Raw genomic sequence first — 26,747 nt, forward strand, 5'->3', positions numbered from 1 at the left:
AATTAAAATCCGTTTAGCAAATCGAATATCCTTAACATATTTCAGAAAATTCTGACGACAAATTGAACCGTAAAGACTAAATTAATATTCCTGTAGTTTTCCTTGACATTGAGAAACTTTTGATCAAATTTTAACAAGTTGTGATAAGAACTGAGTCGTAAGGAGGAAATTTAATAATCTGCAATGCTAAAATATTCTTATAAACTTTTAACAAATTCTGTTAGTTGAATTTCAAGGGACGTTGTTTATCCAGAGAAATAATTAAATACTGCTAAAGAGAAAGAGGACCAGTGCTTCATCTTTAAACTCGGACCTTCTTCCAGCCCGTTATGAACTTAGAAAATTAGGGTGTGACTAAAATAAAATACGTAAATACACTTTCATCCATTTACCATAGGAATAAGTTAATAATAAATATTCGTATTATGGTAGTATGTTGGAGAAGATTTTTCACTATTCCAAAGAGCTTTAACGTTGATTACAGATGTCAACTAGGATTGATAAGGCAGAAGTAGGTGAAGAAGAACAATATGAAGAAGAAGAAGACGACGATGAAGAAGCGATTGAAATGTAATAAACAAGCATTTTCAGTTAATATGGCAAAGTGCCTCGTAGCGTTACGCTATTATCAGGAGAACGGTGCTAAGAGGGAATCTCCTAGGCTAGAGAAGAGAGTTCTATGGTCAACGATCTCTCAGCAAAGGATGCTCTGTCATTTATAACATCATCACAATTAGACATAAATTTTTCTGTTTTTGCCGTGAATAAAGCAAAAAAAGATTATCATATTCCTTAATACGGGCCGTGAAAGCATCAGTCAAAATCAACACTATTGTTGACATTCACAAGATATTCTTGTTTATCCATCATTACATTCTTGCTGTTAAGGAGGAAATGCAGTCATATTTCAATATTATCTCTTGTTTAGGGGAGTTTGAAAGGCAAAAATGTGAAATTTTTGACATTTTGCAAAATATGCCCTACAATTTAATGTGTTTCCTGAGTATAATGGTATAAAATTTATCTCTGCGAGACCCTTAGAAGTATTTAATTTTTAATGTTACAACATTACTTGCATATCTGTTAGGCTAGTTAATTTTGGACATTCTTTTTATATGGATATCTTTGAAACTACTCCGCGTACAAGGCTGTGGTTTTCGCCTGTCAATAGGGTAGAGTATTTTGAACATAAGAATTCTATTCCTGAAGCTGTAATGGAGGCCATACAGCGAATCTACATGTACCTAGCTCATCTAGAGTCCAGAATGTGTCTACATGGGCGCAATACTCAGAATCGTAATGAGTCCAACAATATTATCTGGACTCGAGTGCCCGACAACGTATTTGTGGAGTTACAAACTTTGAAATGGGGAGTCAATGATGCTGTGTTAACATTTAACGATGGGAACATGGGAAGAATAAGAGTGGTAATGAATCTCTACATCAACCCTGGTTGTCATACTGTTAAGGGACTGCAACATTCAGACAAATTAAGAATTGCCAAAGAACATCGTGCAGCGAAGTTAACCACCAAAGAAGCAAGATCAGCCCAAAGGGAAATGTTTTTTTGGAGGAGGGATACAAGGGCGAGGATCCTGTCTGTGCTGCAGGGTGATTTTGATTCTTCACATACAAATATGAGTGAATTATTGCCAATTTAAATTTTAAACTTGATTTTCTCAAAACTACATTTTTTTACATTCAATGTTCCTGTAACTAAAAAACTACTTTTGATAGCTTCATGAAACTTTGTAAGCTGCTTTATTGTATCTTACTACCCCTACTGAAGCATAATTATAGTATATATTTGCATAGACATGAAGATAGGGGTTTGGGTTTACGAATAATTTGTGTAAAATTTTACACTTAAAAAAAGTAATATCTTAGGTTATTTTGTATCTCGTTTCTAATTCTGCTTCAGAAAACATATGTAATATAATGCAAAATTCAGCTGTAAAAATTTCAAGGTTTTATCGTCATTGGTTCCAAAGATAAAGGAACATAAACTTGGCTAACTTAACATTGGCTGGAGAGGCCTTTCAGACTCTCATTTCTCAATGTATGTGGAATAGTAAAGTAGTGTATAAAATTGATTTTTCATATTTTTAAAATTTTAGACGAGGAGGAGGTTACGGTAGACACTGGCACTGGAGAAGCGAGCAGTACTGGACGTCAAATAGAGGTGGCGCTGGGAGGAGCTGTCCAACTCCAGTGTCCAGCCACTGGGGGAGTGTCTTGTTGGAGCAGAGTGGGTACTGGAGGTACCTTGGAGCCTGTGGGAGTTGGACCCGAGCTGAGTCTGGAGCGGGTGCTCTATCAGGAGGCCGGTACTTACCGCTGTACCAGAAGGGTATCTCCTAGACTGGAGGAGTGGAGATCTATGGTCAACGTCGACCTCTCAGTAACAGGTGAGTTCTTGAGACAGGTTTATATTAGGAGACCGTTGCTTACCGCTGTAAAAAGGGGGTGTCTCATAAGCTAGAGGAGTGGCGATTCATGGTCAGCTTGGACCTCTCAGTGATAATGAGCACTTAGATGTACTTTTAATAGTGTAGATAGAGTGGAAATCTATTGAGTCTATTTATTTATTTATATATTTAGGATCACAACAGCATAAAACTGAAGTACAAAGATTTGAAATATGTACAATTGTTATTAATCTAAAATGAAAAATATACGAACACTTACAAAGGACACAAATATACACAAATAAAACTGTACAATCCTACACTTTAAATACTTACATATACAATATTATACAAGGGAAATAAAAACAAGAATAGATACAGGAAAGAGCAAGAAGGAAAATTTATGTGAGAAATATCACGGCGGAAGGAAGGATAAGATTGGAGGATATCTAGGTTCTTGTTGATAGATAAAGTATTAAACATTGCTGGCATAAGTATAGAGAAAGACCTTTGGGTAAGAGAAAGCCGGGAATTAGGAGCCTTTTAACTGAACGTTGGAATGAAAGGTTTGATGAAACATTAATTATCTCTTCATAGCAAGTAGAATGTAACCATGGCTCCACATAACACTGACATACATCTATGCCACTGAGAACTGCAGTTTTTCACGCGTGACCTCTGCTTAACTTTACTCACACGGTCAATGCAGTGGTATTCAGCACAGCATTTTGTAACGTATATGCTGTCCTTACAGTACTGCCACGTGTTCGGAAGATAGGCTATAGGACTTACGAACCGATGTATTATCCGCACACTTTATCTTGGTGCATTTACACTCTAGTGTTGAATCGGTCGACCTCGGCGATCTTCGAGGTTCGTACTGGCAACCTTTGAAACACAAACTATGAATCGCTTAAGCATCGTTGTGCGACATCTGGCGTACACTTTACGTACTAGTACTGTTCTTGTCACGGCCGACTTGATGCGTCGCTCTAGCTAGCTCCTTACCGGCCTTGACAATCGGGTCCACGTACTGTAATCGGAGTAGTTACACAACTCGACACGTGGCGCTGGCGGCCGACCTATTTGCGGTAGAAATGCATACTTCTTTATGGAAAATATATTGACTTTGGTTGCCGATTTATCGTAATTTAGAGCTATGGAGAATATTACATGGGTTAATACTGTTAAAATGATTATTCTTAAAGGTTACTTTCGTTGATATTTGCCAAAATGATGTCGTGAAATGAAACTGCGGGGAGATGACTTAGTCCAGCTGACGTTCTGATATTAACTCTGATTGCCGATGTATCTTAATTTAGGGAAAGTATGTTACATTGACTAATATTGTTAAAATGATTAATCCTAAAGGCTACTTTCACTGATATGTGCCAAAACAACGTCGTGAAATGAAACTGCGGAGGATGGAGTAGTCCAACTGACGTTCCTTAATTGTGAGGAATAATAGTAATCGTTTTTATTATCATGGCATTTTGATACATAGCAGAACTTACCACAATGCTTTTGTCTTCTGATGTTAATATCGAGATTAAGAGTCATTGTTCAATTAGAGTTTTAAAATTCTTCAAGCGCTGCTCTCAGGAAGGGGGCTGGACAAAACATAAGAGTCTTACTTTTTCCATATTCGTTGTATGCAGAACATAAATATTTTGACTCAAACATGTTTAAATGTTAATTTCAATATATATAGTTTCAGATTATATTTCATTCATACCTTTCACTAGAATATTAAACACCGGGCAAGCTGGCCATGCTAAATTCAGAAAACAAATTTTACTTGAAACGCAGTAGGGTGGAACAAGTTGGCCGCGCGGCGTGGAGCTGTGAGCTTGCATCCGGGAGATAGTGGGTTCGAACCCCACTGTCGACAGCTCTGGAGACGGTTTTCCGTGGTTTCCCATTTTCACATCAGGCTGTACCTCAATTAAGGCCACGGCCGATGCCTTCCCACTGCTAGCCCTTTCCTATTCCACCGGCGTCATAAGACCTATCTGTGTCGGTGCGACGTAAAACAAATAGCGAAAGAAGAAGAATTTTAAATAAAAATTCAGTGAGAGAAAAGTATTTTGAGTAAATAAAATGTAAACTGTTCTCTGCTCGATGATGATGATGATGATGATGATGCTTGTTGTCTAAAGGGGCCTAACATCTAGGTCATCGGCCCCATTGCTCAGGTAACAACACTTCATACGCTGGCCTTACCGTCATAGCAGTAGTGATTCTTACTTGTCAATGTTTAAATGTTAAAGTTCAGATTATCTTGAACAAAAATGTGTTGTGTTGCTGTCATATGGCAAATACGACACCGCCTAAAGGATTATTCTGTGAAAGAAAATTCATGGGTAAAAATGATTAGCGGCCACTCACGGAGGCCCGGGTTCGATTCCTGGCCCTGCCACGAAATTTCAAAAGTGGTACGAAGGCTGGAACGGGGTCCACTCAGCCTTGGGAGGTCAACTGTGTAGAGGGTGGTATCGATTCCCACCTCAGACATCCTCGAAGTGGTTTCCCATAGTTTCCCACTTCTCCTCCAAGCAAATGCCGGGATGGTAACTAACTTAAGGCGACGGCTGATGCCTTCCCTCTTCCTTGGATATGCCTTCCAATCTTCCCATCCCCGACACAAGGCCCCTGTACAGCATATAAGTTGCGGCCGCCTGGGCGAGGTACTGGTCATGCTTCCCAGTTGTATCCACCGACCCGCAGTCTCACGCTCCACGATACTACCCTTGAGGTGGTAGAGGTGGGATCCCTCACTGAGTCCGAGAGAAAAGCCAACGCTGGAGGGGTAAACAGAGTAAGAAAAGAGAAAGAAAGAACGAAGGTAAATACCCGACATAGAAACGGAAAACTAAGACGTAGTTTTGTCCTGGTCTACAGAGAATTCGTAAAATGATAGTGTCCCTTTGCTTTTTTTTTCCTGTTCGGAATACAAAAAAGGCACACAGCAATATATATTCGAATATTTCCTAACACAGTTAAAGAAAAGCAAATCAACACACCATTAAAAAACGAATTAGCACATAAATTAAAATCCTTGTTCAGGACGAAGTTACAGCGAGAAATCACTTTGTTCTTGTTTCCATAAAATTTCTGCTCGAAGTACGAAAAGGTGCACAAGAATGTCTCAGATTCCAAGATTTGTAAACACAATTTAAAAAAATATAATCACCACACTACGCAATAAAAAATAAACTCACTAGCGCATAACTATCAGATTTCATTATCAAGCCAACAAGCACCTCATTGCCAATACATTGCTAACATTTACGACAGCAAAACCAAAAAATAAAACTGGAAATGCGGCAATTTGCGGTATACGGCATCCTGTCAATGGGTAGTAGGCCAGCGCTCCAGCGGCATTATGGTGAAACTTTCCAATTACAGCTTTATGCTGGGCTTCACAAGCGATTGTCAAGGCCGGTATAAGGAGCGCAGCGAGGTATCCAGTCGGCCGTGGTTCTTGTTTACACAACAAAGCCAAAGTATAGAATTCATGCTAGGAACAAGATTCGCATCGAGAAATGTTTTATAATGTTATATAATGTGTATGTGACATAGTTGTTGGCTTAGGATGATAACGGTTTAGAAATTTCATATCGATCAATCATATTCTCAATTCAATTCAGATTTCATTTTCATTCAGTTGGCAGCACCAGGCAGCACTATCGATACCGAGACAGCTCCCTCCTTACTCCTCACCCCCGTACACAAATGCACCAAGATAAAGTGTGCGGATAATACATAACATTACCCCCACCACCACCATACAGAAATGTTATGAAACAAATTACTCGAAAAGAATGCTTCTCTTCAAGAGGTCCTATCTTCACAGGGAAACATTCAAGCAAACATAGATTTCGGGAGAAGAATTTGAAGTCTTCCGTTTCCTAGACAACTGTTACATATTTGTACCACACTGATCGCACAAATAATCCCTTCATGTCATGATGGAAATAACCGTGAATGAAGTCCGTGTTGGGCATACGAATCAAAAATGAGTAGTTGAAATTTCATATTACAAACATTTCCGGTGAGCGAGTTGGCTGTGTTGTTTGGATCACGTAGCAGTGAGCTTGCATTCAGCGTATCCCGGATTGAAGTCCTACCGTCGGAAGCCCTAATATGATTTCCCCCGGTTTCCCATTTTCAAACCAGACCACTAGGGAGCTGAGAGGTGTGAAGGATCAAAAAATATGTTTGTTCCTTATTTCATTAAATTCTGCAAAGTTTTCTGCACTTTTATTATGTTTTATGTACATTTAGTCCTTAAAATATATTTAAAAGGACTTCACATCGCTGTAAGTTGAGCCCATGCCACGCTTCCTTCCTACATCTGCTGCTCCCAAAAGGTGACGAGTCATGGTTTGGTTTTCAGAAATAAGCAGGTGGTACTAGCTGTCAGCACAAACATTCACTTCCTAGCGCTGTGATGGAAGTTATGAGAGCTGCTTGCAGAGATCTCGGTGAAGAGAAACTCTTGAAAAAATGTCTCCATGGGAAAACTTAAAATTTATATGAAAGCTTCAATAATAGGGTGGGGGAACGCTTATCGAAAACTGTTTTTATTGATTATAGTACCCAATACTTATTGGTATGTGTGATGCTGCTCTCCCATTCAATGAGGGTGCTGTGGGTAGTTCTAAAATGTTGAGGGCATTAGGTATAGATCCAGGTCATAACACCACAATAGTCTTGTGTCAAATCGACCAAGATCGTGCCGCCGAGGCCTCATTAAAAGAATCCATAATATATAAAAGAAGGAAGCTAGACGAATCATCTGAAGCAGATAATGATGACTGCTCTTCAAGAATGCACTTAAGTTGTTATACTAAGTCTTATCTTTAAAGCACTTTTTATCGATGCAACATTTTTCTAAACATAGGTACATGTTTTTCTGGAACTGTTAAGTAGAGAAAGCAGGAATTTGGACTTTATATTTTACACGTAATAATGAGTGCTGGCAAGTAAAATTACGCAATTAGGTTTAATAAATTCTAAGATATTACTTCTATTTTTAGGAACTTGGCAGACTTTTTTATGGATGGTAATTATTTTTAACAGAAATATATTTCAGTTATCAAGTTAAATTGACTTACCAAAGTCAATTAACATTGACAGAAAAACATGTGAAAATCTCAAAGTCCATATTTTGAAACATGTTCTCAGAAATTGTAGGGTCTACCTAAAAGGTCAATTTTTTTGAATTTTCAGTTAGTTTATGATTTTTTATTTACTTGGAAGCATTTTAATTTAGAGTAATGAAACTATGAAAGAACATGCTATGATAAAATACTGAAAAAATTGAAGAAAATCACCTGAAAACTTTGTTTTATCTCGAATGTAATACCATGATGAGCATTTCTCTGCTCGGGGCACGCTCGCTTCTTTCCCATTCCAAACCCTTTTCTTTCCTCGCGTTGCCGAGAACATTCGACATGTTATTGCCATGTTAAACTAAGAGAAAGAAAGTACGGTTTCAACGAATACCTTGAAGACCGCTTTTCCAAGGTTTTGTTTCAACTCCTGAGGATCAAGTAATTATCGCTTAAATCACATTTGCGCTCTCTATCTCTCTGACAAAGACGTCTTTAGTTGTTAAGTGAAGCAACCACCACTGCAAGAGCAAAAACAGAGAAGTGCGCCCTACTGCGTAATTTTATGATAAAGTCAAGGAACTTCGAGCATGTGAGCGCAGTTTAATCCGTAAAATAGATACTAACTTCAATTAGATCATTAGAGTCGAGCGCCAGAACACACATCGTAATCTCTCAGTACACTCGAATTCTTAACGAGAGACGATTCTTATTTTCTTCTACCGCTACCACCTGAGGAATCCACTTCACAATTCAGAGCCTTCACCAACAGAATATAAGCTTTTAGGATTTTAATAAGCCGAACAGGCTTTTTTCTCACACTGCGGTAAAGCCAAGAAATGTTATACAAACCACAAAATAATTTTACACCACCTGATTGTCTGTGTAATTAAGTTTATCGTGGGCTTTTTTTTTTTCGGGGCGTCCACCTATAGAGACCATTTGCCCCTACTTGCACCATATGATATGAATCTACGTGTAACTGGAATTGCGGAAGTGTAGAGTGTTGAAACTGAGGAAGGGAACGTTAAGGACGGCACAAACACCCAGTCCCAGGGCCAGGGATATTAATCATTTACAATTAAAAACCCCTGCCCCGGCCGGGAATCGAACCCGAGGCCGCCGGGTGACAGGCGGGCGCGTTTCCCCCTACACCGTGGGGCCGGACTTCTCGTGGGCTAAGAGAAAGCATGTGATGAAAATACACAGTGTCGGTAAAGAATAAGACGACGAAGTTGAAGGAAAACCAACGAATACGAAGAACAAAACAGAATATGTGGCTAAGTGCATCCTACTCTCAAACATGGTAATCAAAATCGACATGTCAGAATAGTGTTACTCTGCACTGTGCATTGAAGCACGCTCGGACCCTGCGTGGCGTGCTGTTCACAGGGTGGGCGAGGCGTTTCTGTTCGATCCCGTGCCATCCTCGACAGCAGCTCTTCGGAGGTCGTCCAGAATGAGAGGTGGGTTATACAGTCTTTGCACCGCCGGTTTCAGCCGGTCATAGGAGCATTCAACCGGATTTATGTCAGGAGATACCGAAAGGTATTCCTCTGAGTGACTGGGGCCGCCCGGGAGAGTGTGCGAGTGAGTATTGCAGAAGGCATCTGTCACCAATATATTGTCAGTATGGTTAAACCAGGCCTCTCAGGGTGCATGCACTGTGCACGGTGCAAAAGACGACTTCGCTTGGTTGCCCAGAGTGCAGACCTCCACTCCTCGATTTGGAGCAATAGCGCTGTCTCTCTCGTCCTCCATGCCTGTCTCGCTCGCACCCCCTGTCTTCCTATTCCTCACTTGCTCCGTAGCGCTCCAAATCTGAGCCCAGTTGAGCCAAGCTTAGCCGAGTAGCCCAGAGACGAAGCGTTGGTCCCAGCCGAGCCGAGTGGAACCGATGCACAGTGCATGGAGCTCTTGCGCCTCGCTTTGCACGCTTGAGATTTTGACCGTTTGAGAGGCCCTGGGCTAAAAAATGGGTCAGAGGTTACTGTCCTAGTGTTGTCCCCTTATAATATTGCCCTCAACAGCGATGAGCGGCGTCCGATGTCCATACAAAATACTGTTCCAAACATGACGGATCCTCGTCCCTGATGGACCTGTGAGACGATGTATGCGGCTCGTCTGGCGTTACTTCGCTCTCTCCAAACCTTCCGTCGACAAATTATCAGGCATTAGATACAATCGACACTCAAAGGTGAACCCGCTGGCCTTCTGATCCCAACTTGGCAGGTTCGATCCTGCTAAGAGAAAGCAACAAAGCAAATATTGATGCGTCGTGTTTCCTTTTTCTGTTTCCTTCTGATGAAGAAAGGTAAGGTTCCTTTTGAAAAGCATTGAAAGTGTTTATACAGGGTGAACCGAAATTCGCGCACTCGGGGGTCGCAGCGTGACTTCTCACATGCCAGCAATAAAAATATGTCTGTCACAAATTTCGTCCTGTGAGTATATCCGGAAGAAAAAGTTCGTTGAAGAGTGGCAATCTGGCAACACTGTAACCGCATGTAGGGCAACTACCTCTGTGAGCACGTACTAGTCGTGCTGTACAGTTGGCGCAGTGGAGAGAGTTCTGGGTTAGCAGGCAGGAGGTCGAGGGTTCGATCCTGGGTTGACGCGCTTTCTTTTACTTGCTAATTTCCATCGGACATTACATACTGTAACACAGTAAGACACCGATTCTTAGGTCACATGCATCCTACATTTACAAAATGTAGTAACACTGAACACGTTGTAACGCATCTAGTAGATGAAGTATGTATGTATGTTCAGTCCGTCAGCAATTTTGCCATCAGCTGTCATAGATGGCGTAGGGAAATGAGGAGTGATGTAGTTTCCCGTTGCTTTCCTCACCGAGCCAGAGTTGCTATTACATATCAGTTTGCCAAGCCCACTGAAATGCATACACCAACCGCCCCTATGAGCAACATTTTCACACCATTCATAGCAGGGACTGGCTGCGTAAGGAATGGCATTACTAGCATCGCTCATACCTCGGTCACTTTCATATTGTCAAGCCAAGGATAAGACAGAAACAGATCTATGAAAGTAACAAAATTGCTCTAGCCTATACCAGAAGACATAGTGCACTGTAAACACTAGGTCCTGCCAGCAAAGGCATAGTAGATGAAGTGGTACGAATAAATTCACGCCCACGACGTGGAAAGGGCGTCCTTCAAAGCTGACCAATGAAAACGAATGTTCGTCCATTTCTAGGATCGTAGTATGTAAGTACAAATGGTTTCTAGAGAACCCACTGCAATCGCGGTTGACGATTAAGATGCCAGATACCATGCCACCTGGACTACATTTCATCATCATCATCATCTGTTTACCCTCCAGGTTCGGTTTTTCCCTCGGACTTAGCGAGGGATCCCACCTCTACCGCCTCAAGGGCAGTGTCCTGGAGCTTCAGACTCTTGGTCGTGGATACAACTGGGGAGTATGACCAGTACCTCGCCCAGGCGGCCTCACCTGCTATGCTGAACAGGGGCCTTGTGGAGGGATGGGAAGATTGGAAGGGATAGGCAAGGAAGAGGGAAGGAAGCGGCCGTGGCCTTAAGTGAGGTACCATCCCGGCATTCGCCTGGAGGAGAAGTGGGAAACCACGGAAAACCACTTCCAGGATGGCTGAGGTAGGAATCGAACCCACCTCTACTCAGTTGACCTCCCGAGGCTGAGTGGACCCCGTTCCAGCCCTCGTACCACTTTTCAAATTTTGTGGCAGAGCCGGGAATCGAACCCGGGCCTCCGGGGGTGGCAGCTAATCACGCTAACCACTACACCACAGAGGCGGACTGGACTACATTTACGAAATAAAAAACATACGCCTCAACCCAGAATCGACCCCTCGCCCTCCTGCACGTTAACCCAAAACTCTACCCACTGCTCCAACTGTACAGCACGACTAATGTATGCTGACAGAGGCAGTTACCGTACATGTGGTTACAGTGTTGCCAGATTGCCACTCGTCAACGACCTTTTCCTCTCGGATATACTCGCAGGACGAACTTTTGTGAGAGACATTTTTTTATTGCCTGTATGTGGGGAGTCACGCTGCGATGCCCGAGTGCGCGAATTTCGCTTCACTCTGTATAGTTAATTACACGGCATAAACCCAAAATATACATATACCTGGTCTTAGATGATTACATCCTTATTTACCTTAATTGAAATCAAATTAGAGGTATATTACCGTCTAAATGATAATAATCTGTAAATTTTTTTATCTGTAAAAAAATAGTTAGTGCGACGTAAAGCAAATAACATTATTATTAATATTTTCTTAAATAACTGCAAAGAATTGAATGTGAAAAATCACTGACATCTCCTTTGGTAAATTATTCCAGTCCCTAACTCTTGCTATAAACGAATATTTGTCCCAATTTGTCCTCTTGAATTCCAACTTTATCTTCATGTTGTGATCTTTCCTACTTTTAAAAACACCACTCAAATTTATTCGTCTATTGATATCATTCAACGCTATCTCTTCACTGACAGATCGGAATATACCACTTAGTCGAGCAGCTCGTCTCCTTTCTCCCAAGTCTTCCCAGCCCAAACTTGGCAACATTTTCGTAACTCTACTCTTTTGTCGGAAATTACCCAGAACAAATCAAGCTGCTTTTCTTTGGATTTTTTCCAGTTCTCGAATCAAGTAATCCTGGTGAGGGTCCCATACACTGGAACCAAAATCTAGTTCGGGTCTTACCAGAGACTTATATGCCCGACTTTTCCTTGGAAGCGGTTTTACCTTACATATACTGTTGTTCTTATTCCTTGACCGATAACCTTCCCCATCACAACATATCTGGGTGTTTACCCTTGTGTAATGTTTTGGTAATAATATTTGAATAACAAGCAACGTCCCAGTGTTATTAGCAAGGGAGTATAACCGTTCATGTCAGATATTCTCGCCTGAGGCTTTAATAATTATCGATTGGAACACTGTCACCCATTCTCTAACAACATATACATATACCCTCCCTGAGCAACAACGCTGGAGGTAATTAATAATAATGTTATTAGCTTTACCTCCAACTAACTACATTTTTATGGTTTTCAGAGACGCCGAGGTACTGAAATTTACCCTCGGGAGTTCTTTCACCTGCCAGTAAATTTACCGATACGAACGCTGAAGGTCATCGTGCCCCAATGTTTTAAGGGATGTTTGCGTTACAGGCTTTGAATATCACGGAAAGACTTACATGAGCAATACGGTTTTTGTTTACGGGTTTAAAACCTCACCAACGGCCCCCGCGCACGGGCCGACTGTTTAGCAAAGGAAGTTTGAAACCGGTTGCATATGAAACTGCTCTGCAGCCGGTTTGTAATCGATTGATGTTCTCCGTCCATACACAAACGCGGCTGAATCTGGATGAGTCGATAGCTCCATAGCAATGACTTGCCTGGAATACCAGGGTGATTATAATTATGTAGCATTTCGCACTTTTCCACCTCTTCAACTTTTATATTCCAAGTCTGATCATTCATTTCAAATATTAACAAACAGTACTTCAACATTTCAAGAATATAGGCCTATATATTACATTTGGCTTTCCGTCGCACGGACACAGATAGGTCTTATGGCAACAGTGGGATAGGTTTAGAAGTGAGAAGGAAACGACCGTGGCCTTAATTAAGGTACAGCATGGTGTGAAAATGAGAAACCAAGGAAAACCATCTTCAGTGCTGCCGACAGTGAAGTTCGAACCCAATGTTTCCCGGATGCAGGCTCACAGCTGTACGCCCCTAACCGCACGGCCAGCTCGCCCGGTTGTCAAGAATATAATCCATAACAACACTGCAATGAATTGAATGGCGTATGGCTTTTAGTGCCGGGAGTGTCCGAGGATAAGTTCTTTTGATTTGACGCCCATAGGCAATCTGCGCGTCGTGATGAGGATGAAATGACGATGAAGATGACACATACACCCAGCCCCCGTGCCAGCGAAATTAACCAGTTATGGTTAAAATTCCCGACCCTGCCAGGAATCGAACCCCGGACCCCTGTGACAAAGGCCAGCACGCTAACCATTTAACCATGGAGCCGGACAACACTGCAATAACACGTCTTCAACAATTCTATAATGCAACCGCGCAACTGAAACAGTTTCACGACCCTGCAGGCACGATCGCATGTGACCAGTTGGAAACTGATTTCAAACTGGTCCCATTTCCGTCGACCCATGTGCGGCTACCCACTCCGACACGCGAACGGTCACCAGACGGTTGGTTGTGCAGTAAGTTTCGAACTCGCGTTGTAAAACAGTTGACCTCTGTGCGGAGGACCTAATGGTTTCAGGTTTTGCGGCGACGAAGGAATAGAAAAGGAATAGCATTGGGAAGAAAGCGGTTGTTTTCTTAATTTGTGGCACAGTTGCCTGGTGTGAAAACTCAAGAAACTCTCTACGACGCTGCTGATGGAGGAGCTCTAATGCAAGCTTCCTGCTACCTGACACTTGACGCGTAGCTAACCGCTCGCCCATACAAATGTGCAAATAAATGAAAATTCATACTGTCCACCCCTATGTTGTAGTAGTTAGTGTGATTAGCTGCCACCCCCGGATGTCCAGGTTCGATTCCCGGCTCTGATACGGAATGTTAATAGTGGTACTTGGGCTGGCACGGGGTCCACTCAGTCTCGGAAGTTCAATTGAGTAGAGGGGTGTTCGTTTCCCACCTCAGACTTCTTCGAAGTGGATTTCCGTGGTTTCCCACTTCTCCTCGAGGCAAATGCCGCGATGGTACCTAACTTACGACAACGGGCGCTGCCTTCCCTCTTCCTTGTCTATCCCTTCCAATCGTTCCATCCCCCTACAACGCCCCTATTCAGCATAGCAGGTGAAGCAGCCTGCGCGAGGTACTAGTCCTACCCCCAGTTGTATCTCCAGACCCAAAGTTCACGCTCCAGGACACTTGAGGCGGTAGAGGTTGGATACCTTGCTGAGTCCTAGGGAAAAAAGCAACCCTGAATGTTAAACGGATTAAGAAAGGATTAAAGAGGGCGTCCAACTTAAAACAACTTAATACATCGATAGAAGTGGGATTCATGAGTAGGAACTGTATAAAATAATTAATATCTCATTAAATATACGTCGTATGGAAAGATATTATATGAAAAACTTAAACGTAATTTAAATTTACGGTTATGTCTGTTATGTAAATAATTTCGATATTCCTGACGGGAGACGAAATGTTTAGTCTGTTCCTGTTCTTTCACATCAATATGCTCAATTTGACTCCCATGAAAAATTGAATTTTTGATTTTTCTCACATTTCAGGGCTTAATTATTAACATTTTCAACACTACTATATTATAACATGGACCCTGGCGGTGGGTCTTTTTCCTGAATTTTAAAACATTATTACACAACTGCGAAACGTAGTACATACCTGATTTTTGTATTATATGAAGGTATCAGCTATCCAAAATGAAGATGTTGATCAGGAAGTACATATGTAAAGCATTTTAATTATACCAGTTTTATGAAAAACGGTAAAATATACGAGAAAACCTTTTTACAATAGTGTTTTACAAAAAATCCTGCTTAAATAATAAAAATGATTAATTTAGTATGGCTACTTAAGCCACAAATAAATGCAAGTACATTTGGAATACAAAATGTATCTATTTAGGAATAATTATTTTGGTATAGTAGACCTGAAAATATTGGGCGATAAACTGTCCAACCTTGCACTCTTTGCCCCACCACCTAGAGTACTTTCTTCTCGCGTTACGGGTGAATCGCCAACCTGCGTCTCTTTGTCTAAATGAAAACCCCAAATTTGGGGAGAGATGAAGTATTTCTATCGTTTGTATTCGGAGTAAAATAATGCAGCTCTTGAAACTTGCACTGGAAAATGACGTAACATATCTTGCCCGAACTATCACTTGATATGTTCTGTGGTTCGTAAGCAGAGTATTCATCACTGTCATCTAGAACCCGCTTCCCACGATGAAATATCCAAGATGTCACTATCATTGAGCTGGCGTGAGGACATGTTTGTACAGTAACAGAGCGCGACATATGTGGCGCGCTCAGCACCTGGCACATCGAGTGCTTCGGTAGCGGCCATGGCGAGGAAAAACTACTCTTTTCATCGTCTAGGTTTGAACTTCCCGATAACTGCTGCATTCTACTGGACACTAGTTAAACTACTACCTCAAAACAAGGGACGGAAACCGTATGGGATACGTGCAGCTGCCTATAAGCACGCCCGAAATTCACGCCCGTACGGTATACGGGCGCCATCCACAACCAGGAAAGCAGTGTGCTCTTATCGTATACGAGCATAGTGTTGAAACTGTTAATAATTGTACCGGGGTACAACTTTCCAGACCAGTTAAACTGAGTGCCTTCTATAAGGCCATCTATCTAAACAAACTTGAACTGGTGTACTACGAGATACTTTGGTCTTCAACTGTTAGATGACTCTATCATCGGTTTAATTGCTCCCTCTAGCGGGATCAACTTTAATTTGTTCATGAGGGAACGTTTATTTTTGCATTTGGCAAACCTTCGGTTTTGAGGATTGTTTTGTTTATGTATCGAAGTTGTCAACACTTAAGCTGGTTCCTTCTTCAATCGTAATCATCCTATCAGAAACTTGCAAATATTTTATCTAGCCAATTAATATATAGGGTGTGTACTTGAATCCAACTTATCAGTAAAGAGTTCTGGAAGCTTCCCCTTTAATATACCATGAAAGCTGGGCGATTTAGGGCCGTATTGTCTGAATTGCTCCAGTGTGAGGAGAGTGAATTGACGTGAACCAGGAGGCTGGGGTGCGGCCTGCGTGAGGAAGGTCCAGCGACTCAGGGTAATGGCAGAAGTTTCTTAGACACGTGATAGCTCCTGCAGATATTTTGAGGGGAGGGTTTCAACCTCTTTTATTTAGTGTAAATTTCTAAATTTGGTGGTTTAAATGTCTGAGGACTATGTTCTATTCCCTGCTGGGAAACATGTAATGTAAGGGAACAAAGAGTGATTACCCTCTGTTGGTCCCCAATCAACTGCGCATTGGGTGACTGAAGTTTCTAAACCTGTAAATTTCTTAATACTTATTTGGCATTAATATTTCTCATTTAGTCACCCCGGTGTAACATACGCTTAGCAAGTGTTTCGCCTCCTAGCCTTTTTATTGGTCAGTCATGTTCAACCTTTTCTTATTACACTATGGCCACTTAGTATGGGCAATCATGTATGTATGTTCAGTCCGTCAGCGATGATCCTCAACAGCTCTGCCATCAGCTGTCATAGATGGCGTAGGCATCACTGAAGAGGCTTACTAGGGAAATGAGGAGTGAGGTTGTTTCCCGTTGCTTTCCTCACCGAGCCAGAGTTGCTATTACATATCAGTCTGCCAAGCCCACTGAAATGCATACACCAACCAACCTTATGAGCAACATTTCCACACCATTCATAACAGGGACTGGCTGCATAAGGATTGGCATTATTAGCATCGCTCATAGCTCAGTCACTTTCATATTGTCAAAGCCAAGGATAAGACAAAGACAGATCTATGAAAGTAACAAAATTGCTCTAGCCTATACCAGAAGACATAGTGCACTGTAAACACTAGGTACTGCCAGCAAAGGCATATGGGCAATTATGCCCCTGTGAATTTATTGGTGTGTGTAGAGATTTTCTGGGATTAGTTCCCTTTGGAAAAAGTGATACATATAGATGTTGCGCAATAGATAGGCTCACATCAGGGCAAATGTGTGTAAATACTTTGAGGACAACCGATAGATTGTAAGTGCATCATAAAAGAATTGATGCCTCTGCGAGGTTGGAATATGATATAGTTGGAGTGCAGACTCCTACAAAGTGCGTTTTCCTGGAGCATTTCTAGCTCTTACAAAATGTTGCACCTGGCAAGAGCAATATTCAGCTCTCTTCTGTGTAAATTGAAAATGAAACCCTACAACCTGTTTTCCAGTCATTGACCGGGTCAGGGATGGAATGAATGAAGCAGATATAGGCTATTAGTACGATGGGGTCGCCACTCCCAAAGTGATTTATTGATGATTGATAGATGCTACGAAATGAGAATGGAGAGTGTTGCTGGAATGAAAGATGACAGGGAAAACCGGAGTACCCGGAGAAAATCATGTCCCGCCTCCGCTTTGTCCAGCACAAATCTCACATGGAGTGACCGTGATTTGAACCACGGTATCCAGCGGCGAGAGGCCGACGCGCTGCCCTCTGAGCCACGGAGGATCCCTCTGTGTAAATTAATACTTGTAGTTCTCTCATGTTTTTGTACCTGAAATTCGGACTTGTAAGTCCACTATATTGTTAGAGATGACGAGCTCATTAATGTTATTGTTATTCATTCAGATGTGTTATTTCTCCAATTTTAAACTCAGAAAGAAAGGAAAAGAAATAAAATTTCAAAATTTGTTGTGTTAAGTTCTGCTCTAGTTAATTCCTTGTCAGCCCATTCACCCCAGGCGCTTCTTATCCATCCATGATCCACGGAATTCCAGGAACAATAATAATCAATAATGTAGCTTGTTTTTCTCCCAAGGAGTTGTACATTCTCCTGGAGAATGTTGGGATGTATTACTCCAAGTCCAAGGGCACGAACCAAAATTCTAGCCGTAATAATTACAGTTACAGTAAACAAACAAAAACAGGCTAATCATTACCACCAGCTACTGACACGGAACTTTAATAATTTTCCATGAAAAAGGCTTTTCTGTGTTTTGATGACTGTTTTATCTAATGAAAACCAAACCAACGGGTAAATTGTTAGTCCTAAAACAAAAGGACTAAATACACAGAATTCTGAAATTTTCTAGTGAAATGCTCATGTGCATTTCCTTCGCAACTCGAACGATTTTATCAGAAAATTGCGTTTTTTTTAACTTGTTAAAGGAGCACACACGCCCAGTACCGTTGTCTCGCGGGAAGGAAGGCGTGAGTAACTGTAGGTTGAAGTTCATATCAATATTGTAAGGACTTCATAGGCATGAAACAGTGATTAAACGCTAGTTCAACGTAAAACATGAAGATATGTGTTCAATCACGGCATTTGAACAAGTTTAGGAACTGTAAACCAAGAGTACATCTCTCAACTTGTGGAGTAGCCAGTAGGAACAGGGAATCTCCTTCAGCCAGCCTCTTTCTCTCACTTGTAGCGCCAATCGACATATTTTATCTTCCAACCCTCATCCTCTATCCTTATATTCCCTTTTCTCCGTCCTACCGTCTGTAATATTACCAGCTGCACACGACGCGAATTTCAAATATCTCATATATATTTCTCTTCGGCCAGAACAGCTCAGGCAGCAGAAACGAAATAGAGGCAAGGAGATGAAGAGTGGAGATTACGCGAATATTGTTGGTGCAGCGGACTCTATACGCTGGTCTCCCTTGACCAGCCCTTTGATGCTGTACTGCTGACCGTTGCGAGAGGAAGGAACACACTGTTGTGTATATTAGAGTGTCCATACATTCATTTGTGGAGATTCTCTGTCCACAACAGCCAGATCACGCAATGAACCGCAACACATATTTAAAATTGTAAAGTTTTCACTGTTTTCAGCTCAGAATTTAAAGAATGTTATGATTTATCAGGATCTCGATATTCGTTGGGAATAATATCTATTATTGTGTACAAAACTCGTGAGAAGGGAAATACTACTCAATCATGTATATGACAAGGGAACTAGGAGCCGATGTCACACGTGGCAAAGGAAACAGGACTCAGTCTCGTATATGGCGAAGTCAGTAGGATCCTATGTCTCACATGACAAAGGAAATAAGATCCTATATCGACCATGGAAAAGGAAAGAAGATCCTTCAATTTAAGTGACAATGGAAATAGGATTCTATATAACGTAGTGGACAAGGAACGATGATCCTACAACGTGCATAGCATAGGCCTTATGTCTCACGTTACAAAGGCAATATAATTTTATGTATTGCATTACAAAGAAATGTAACTCAGTCACCTACATGAGAGAGGAAATAGGATCTAATGTATTACAGGACAAAGGGAACAGGATCCCACGCCGTACCTGATAAACGAAATAGGATCCCACACCGTACGTGACAAATTAAATAGGATCCCATACCGTTATTTACAAAGGAAGTAGGATCCTACATCATACCTGATAAAAATAAGATCCCATACCGTACTACTTACATCAAGGAATTTAAATGTGGAGACCAAGAAGAGATTTATTAAGTGCTATGTCTGGAGTGTGGCCTTGTATGGTTCAGAAACGTGGACTATTAGTGCACGTGATAAGAAACGTTTGGAAGCATTTGAGATGTGGTGCTGGAGGAGGATGGAAAATATCTCATGGACAGAAAAACTCACCAATGAAGAAGTTCTTCGACGAGTAGGCGAAAAAAGATCCTTTTTAGCAACAATAAGGAAAAGAAGAGGCCAATTAATTGGCCATCTCTATAGGCACAATGGTTTCATAGTTAATGTCATGGAAGGAATGATTCAAGGTAAAAGAGGAAGACTGTGAGCTTGCATCCGGGAGATAGTAGGTTCGAATCCCACTATCGGCAGCCCTGAAAATGGTTTTCCGTGGTTTCCCATTTTCACACCAGGCAAATGCTGGGGCTGTACCTTAATTAAGGCCACGGCCGCTTCCTTCCAACTCCTAGGCCTTTCCTATCCCATCGTCGCCATAAGACCTATCTGTGTCGGTGCGACGTAAAGCCCCTAGCAAAAAAAAAAAAAAAGAGGAAGAGGAAGACCTAGACTGCAATATTCAAGACAGATCAGAGACGACGTAGGAACAGGCTCATATGTGGAAATGAAGAGATTAGCGGATTACAGAGAAGAGTGGAGAAGACGAATTGCTGCCAACCAATCTTAGGATTGAGAATTAAGAAGACCGTACATAACAAAGGAAATAAGATCCCACATCGTACCTGAAAAAGGAAATAGGATCCCACACCGTAGATGAAAAAGGAAATAGGATCCTATACCGTATCTGACACATAAAATAGGATCCCATACCGTTCTTGACAAAGGAAATAGGATCCCACATCATGCCTGACAAAAATAGGATCCCTCATCGTACCAGAATATGGAAATGAGATCCCACACCGTACATGACAAAGAAAATAGGATACTACACCGTACCTGAATAAGAAAATGGGATCCCACATCGTACCTGAGTAAGGACATGGGATCTCACACCGTACATGGCAAAGGAAATCGGATCCCAGTCCGGATATGCCAAGGGCAATAGAATCGTATGTATTACATTACAAAGTTAATAGTGTGGAGGTGATTATTGTTTTAAAAGAAAGTACAACTACGGATCCATCATATCTTAACATTAATTAGAGGGGAAATGGAAACAGTCCGACAATTCGACGAATGAAGGTATCGGGCAAATAAAGGGAAGGGCTACTAAGGACGTGTAAACGAACGACTCCCTAGATATCGCAAAGCTAATACCGTCTGAATCAGAAGAGAACAATTTTTCGACCAAGGGAGGTTGGATAGGAAGGATGAAAGGAGCGTGACACAAGCAAGTGGATGCAATGGCAAACTGGGCTAAGGAACTGTGATCGCCAACCTGCGTTCCCAAGTTAAGTGCCCCTGGTCCCCCATTTAGTCACCTCTTACGACAGACAGGGGATACCGTGGATGTATTCTACCACCCTCGCCCACAGGGAGATTACATTACAGAAGTAATTGGATCTCATATTACGAAACAAAATTCAATCTCGTACATGACAAAGGAAGTGGGAACGATCAATCTGATCACTACTCTACTCAGTTAATCACAGCAATTTGTTTAGAATACACTTCGAGATATCCGTGTTGATATTCAGAGCACGAATTTCGGTCCGTAATGAGTTCACTTGCGGATGTCTTTTCAAGCAATCCGCACATTTACATGGACGTATCCCGGTGAGAGATCAGGAATAGTAAAGTAGTTGAATATTACTCACGCCATACAACACGCGATCAGATAAAACTCTGGAAGATGTGCAACTTCTCATGCTACTATCTCTTTCCTCGTGCCTTAAGAAATAGCTTCGGTAAGACCTCCTTCCACACAGCGACTCTGATTGTACCATTTAATTTCCACAGCCGTTGCGTGGGAGATAGCTCTTTGTCCTGTTTATTTCTTTAATTTATTTAGAAATATATCTAGAACCATAACTAGGATTGAATATTTCCATAAACTTTAAGCTTCATCCCTTAATTCGTAGAGTATACACGTGAATTGCTAAATTTACAGTGTTCATGGAGGCTGTTATTATTATTATTATTATTATTATTATTATTATTATTATTATTATTATTATTATTATGATTATTATTATTCTACCGGGAGGTACAGCTCAACGCCGCGCATTTAAAACTAGCGCCTAAATGACCTCTTCTATTGGTAAAACAGTGAAACTGAAACTACACCAACTTGGACCTTTAATCAGAAGATGTCACCACTAAAATATTGAGTAATTTTGTTATGGTGAAGCTTCCTAAACTGACTAAATTTGTCCTAGTTTTGTTTGCTATACATCAAGAAGTTTGGACATTTCTGCACAGATGACACTACCAAGAAACTATGATCATGCACCCTGGTGCAAAGTGCAAGAACGTATAATTTAAAGAAGTTTTGTATTTCTCGGTTTCTGTAACTGATTGATGTTCATTTATTTGTGGGTTGGCAGTGTTTTCTTTTCCTTTCCGCCAGTTTTGAAACTAGCCTGTCAATAATTTCTGTAATTAATTTTCACCCTATCACAGGCTTCTTGTTCGATTCTGAGTGTCACTTTTGTGTTTAATCAATAAGAATGATCTCGAACCTTCCCTGAGGGTTTATAAACTGCGGCTTTTCTCGTTTCTTGGCCAATTGATCCTCGTCTTACTGAGTGTATGTGTCAAAGCAGGAGGCGGGCGGCCTCTTTCTTCGGTCAGCAGAACCTCTACAAGGTAATGGCCACATAACTTCATTCTTTCTTGCTACCTCCGCAGTTTAACCCGAGGGAAAGGTCCGAATCTTTACTATGTAACAAACTTTTCTAAAATGGAAATCTTCTTTCGGGTCATGTAAAAATTTCGTAAATCCTTTAATTGTAAATCGGGGATAATGAGCGAGTTACCCTCTCGAGCTCCCCTTCATCTTGGTTTGAGGTGCCCGCGGTTTAGCAACCTTTTTTTTCTTCCTGTAATGTATTACAGCTATTTCCATACGGGCCACCTCAAGTAGTTTGGGATTAGCCCCTGTTTCTTCGGCCGAGGGCCTTACAGGTTTTAATATATCATTATATGAAGCTCAGCGTACACCTCCATTCTGTTTGTGTTTCGGACGTTTATTTAACCTGTTCTTTTCCGCAAAGGCCCTGCAGGTTGGGTACGAGATACCCCTGTGTACAAAGCTGTTCATTTGTAAATTGTGGCTTGAGAGGCCAGATATTGTATATTTTAATGTAATGTTGCCTTGCGTAGGCTTGGAAAACTGAGAGCCTGTTAGCTCTTTTTCAAGGTTTTGTAAGAGTAAATGTGCCTCTGTGAGGCTAGATATTGTGATTTAGGGAGCAAGTGCTCCATGAATTAGGGGATTTCTACCCTTGAATAAATTTGTGTTCTTTCGTAAATTTGAGGTAGGAGCTCAGAAATTGTAAAGCGAGGGGCGTGAACCCCGGGATTTGTAAAATCACTAAATCTTGTATTTTCCTTGACTTGTTTTAAAGTTGTCATTGTACCTGATCTTTCATTGTTATAAAAATTGTTAAGTTTGTTCCTAAAAGAATTATAACCTTTGTTAAAGTTTTAAATCAATTCTTGATATTGTAGATAGACCCATTCACCCCGGCACCTTCTTTTACCTATTTCTGCTCCACGGGTATCCGCGGAACAATTATTATTATTATTATTATTATTATTATTATTATTATTATTATTATTATTATTATTATTATTATTACTTTCTTCCTTCTACGCCACATTTCCCAGAACCTGCTGACTTTTCAGATATGAATTATGTCGCATAAGTTAACTTGAAGCAGTTTTATAGCTGGATCCCTTGCTGACGCCAATCATAAGTAGAGGGATTTATTCAACAACCAGTAAATGTACCCCTGCTCCGCTGCGGTATTCTATCTGGTATATGGATTGCTACGTAAATTACTGTACACGCAGTGAGTAAGATTATATTAAATTGCATGTCTCTTAGCGCAATCCGAGAAACAAAACGGAGAAAACCCATACGTTGTTTCTGATGTAAGGTGCACATTGGAGAAATTTTGATGATAATGGCTGGCCACGTTTTCTACTGCAATTCAAATCGAACTCGGGGAGTTTCTACTGTAACAGTAGCCTAACTTGCCAACTGCCATTCACAATAGAGATGGATAGTTTTCATTATAATGAAAGGCCATTTTTCGTAATGTCGGTCACTGTCCAGTTGGAGAGATTTGATTGTAATCGAGAAATGCAGCGCTATCTAAAGTGTAGAGGATAGAGATACGACAACAAGGCACAGGACCAAAGTTGAAGATCTCTCCAAATTGAGCAGAGATTGTGTAATCTTCTTTGTGAAACGACTTACTGTTTGGAAATCAGTTACCACGAAACTAAAGTCTGTACCGTCATTGAAATTGCCTGCATATTTCCATATTTTCGGAAATTTTTCCTCAAAGGAAAGAGTGTCCAGTCACCAAGCGAAGTTATGTACATAACAAAAGTCGTCTATTTTGAAGCGATGTTTCACAATCATATACTGTGGTCCACGGATTTTACAGAACAACAACAGTATAAGAGAAAATGGAAGACAAATGTGCGGCTTCCCTATAAACCCCCAGTCTGTTTAGAAATTCTTAAGTAATATGCATATCTAAACCTTCACCTGGATGAGTATACTCTATACATGGAGTTTGGTCGAGATCTATCCAGCTCTTTCGCCGTATTGGTGGAACGGACGGACAAACACACACGACAGCTAAAAACAGCTGATACGGTCTTGAGTTGATTTAAATGAGATAAATATCTGAAAAATGGAGAAACAAACTAAATTACAGACAGCAGGCCCCTAATTCTACCATCAGACACCTATTTTAGTGTTCTACATGGTTAGTCCTATGATATTTTCTCGTATCTCCTGTATTTATGGCTTAGATTGAGTTAGAAACTTAAAGGGTGAAATTTGGTTACACTTTTCACACAATTACTTTAATTTTCGGATACTTATGTGGCAGCTGGGTACACAAAATTTGACTAAAATATGACCACTGGTCGTGTCAATGTACGTACCAAATTTGATGATTCTTTCCTATAAGTGTGTCAAACAATAAGATATACGTGTATCTAACGTACAAGGGATCGGGATACGACAGTATGTCATATGACCAAAGTTGTAGATATGTCCAAGTTGAACGGCGACTGTGCTATCTATTTTGTGATACGACTTACCGTTCAGCCACCAATTAGCCTGAAAAGAAGGTCTGGACCGTCATTGAAATTGCCTCCATATTTTGACATGTTCCGGGGTCAAAAAATTATACATTTGAAGAGCTTGGAATTATTCCTCAAGGGAAAGCGTGGCCAGGCTTTTGGCTTAGCACTTGAATTCATACGGAGTAATTAAGGAAGAAAGTAATACAGTAGAAACTTGAAATTTAATTAAACAAAAGGATTATAACTGAGGACACCCGGATAGTACAAATACATAAATATCAAGTGGATGTATCATAACATGAAATGTCCCTCACTAAATTATGATATGAGTTACGGATCTAAGAAGGCAGTAACGGAGGAGAAATTTAGACAGAGGGATTCTTAGGTAAACAGATAAGTGGTTGTTTCATGGTGGTATTACTTATGCCTGAAGAGGCAAGACAGAGGCAATAAATTAAAACGGAAAACAGAAGTGGAATGCTATTTACTTTACGTCGCACCGGCACAGATAGGTCTTATGGCGACGATGGGACAGGAAAGGCCTAGGAGTTGGAAGGAAGCGGCCGTCGCCTTAATTAAGGTACAGCCTCAGCATTATCTGTTGTGAAAATGGGAAACCACGGAAGACCATCTTCAGGGCTGCCGACAGTGTGATTTGAATCCACTATCTCCCGGATGTTAGCTCACAGCTGCGCGCCCCTAATCGCACGGCCAACTCGCCCGGAATACAGTAAAAATTAAAGCAAATGATAGAAAACACCGTACGGTGTGAAATTATGGGCTACACTCCGCGGTACTGTTCAAATATTAACAGCTACTTTAGTGCTATTCGGTATTCCGCGAATATCCCGCATTATGGCTGCATGGCGTCTCTCTCGCCTTATACGGAAGGAACAACCATGACTTTACGCGAATGTTGACGAAAATGACATAATGTTAGTTCACTGCTGGCATGCAGCCAGAGACGTTGCCATGGTAACCGGTAGGTTCGTTGTCGGTCTGTCGACCACTCAATGCAGAGCACGAAACCCGCAGAAAGTAGTAATTTTCTCTGTCATTTGAAGAGTAAGAAAAATTTTGCACAAAACAAAGGTTGCCATGTCTAAAACAAAGGTGGTTTAAGTGAAGGGACGTTTAACATATAGTCACGGCTTTCACAGAACATCAACAGTGTAAGAGAAAATGGAAGACAACTGTTGTGGTATCCCTATAAACCTTCAGTATACTCTATGTATGAAGTTTTCTTGAGATCTATCGGGCCGTTTCCCCGTGATGATGGAGCGGACGGATAAACAGGCATATGGACAAACAGACATGAAAACTAAAAACCACTGATGCGGTCTTGAGTTGACCTAAATAGGATAAATATCTGAAACATTAAAAAAAAAACGAAATTACAGACAGAAGACCCCCTACAACTTTATATAGATTACGCATTTCTATTTTGATTGGTAGCTTGATGTGTGTACAGTAAATGAAGTTTCGTGTAGTATACTCATCCCGAGAAAGGTTTCGATATGCATATGATTTAAAATGACTCTTCAAATGACGGAGAAACATACTAGTTTCTGCTGGTCTCATGTTCTGCATTGTGTGTCCGATAGACCGACAACGAACCTACAGGTTACCATGGCAACATCTCTGACTGCTTGCCAGCAGGGAAGTAACGTATTACCATTTTCGGCATCATTCCTGTAAACTCGTGGTTGTTCCTTGGGCAGAAAGCAAGAGCAGCATTTTGTGAGATATTGGCAGAATTCCGTTTTAGGTTACAATTGTCCTCGGATAGCACTAAGGGGCGTTGCTAATATTTGAACAGTACTGCGGAGTG

The 26,747-nt window shown here is 41.1% G+C and overlaps 1 protein-coding gene across 2 annotated transcripts in view; it reads left to right on the forward strand.

Annotated features, from left to right (window-relative positions):
• Positions 1-26,747, forward strand: part of LOC136874352 (CD166 antigen homolog) — a 330,865-nt gene that overhangs the window by 261,918 nt on the left and 42,200 nt on the right. For both annotated transcript variants that reach the window (XM_068227725.1, XM_068227724.1), the window contains exon 7: positions 2,118-2,408. In XM_068227725.1, coding sequence (XP_068083826.1) covers positions 2,118-2,408 — 291 coding nt within the window. The remainder of the gene's footprint in view (positions 1-2,117; positions 2,409-26,747) is intronic.

This window comes from Anabrus simplex, chromosome 5, assembly GCF_040414725.1.
Source record: "Anabrus simplex isolate iqAnaSimp1 chromosome 5, ASM4041472v1, whole genome shotgun sequence".
In the NCBI taxonomy this organism is placed as follows: domain Eukaryota; kingdom Metazoa; phylum Arthropoda; class Insecta; order Orthoptera; family Tettigoniidae; genus Anabrus; species Anabrus simplex.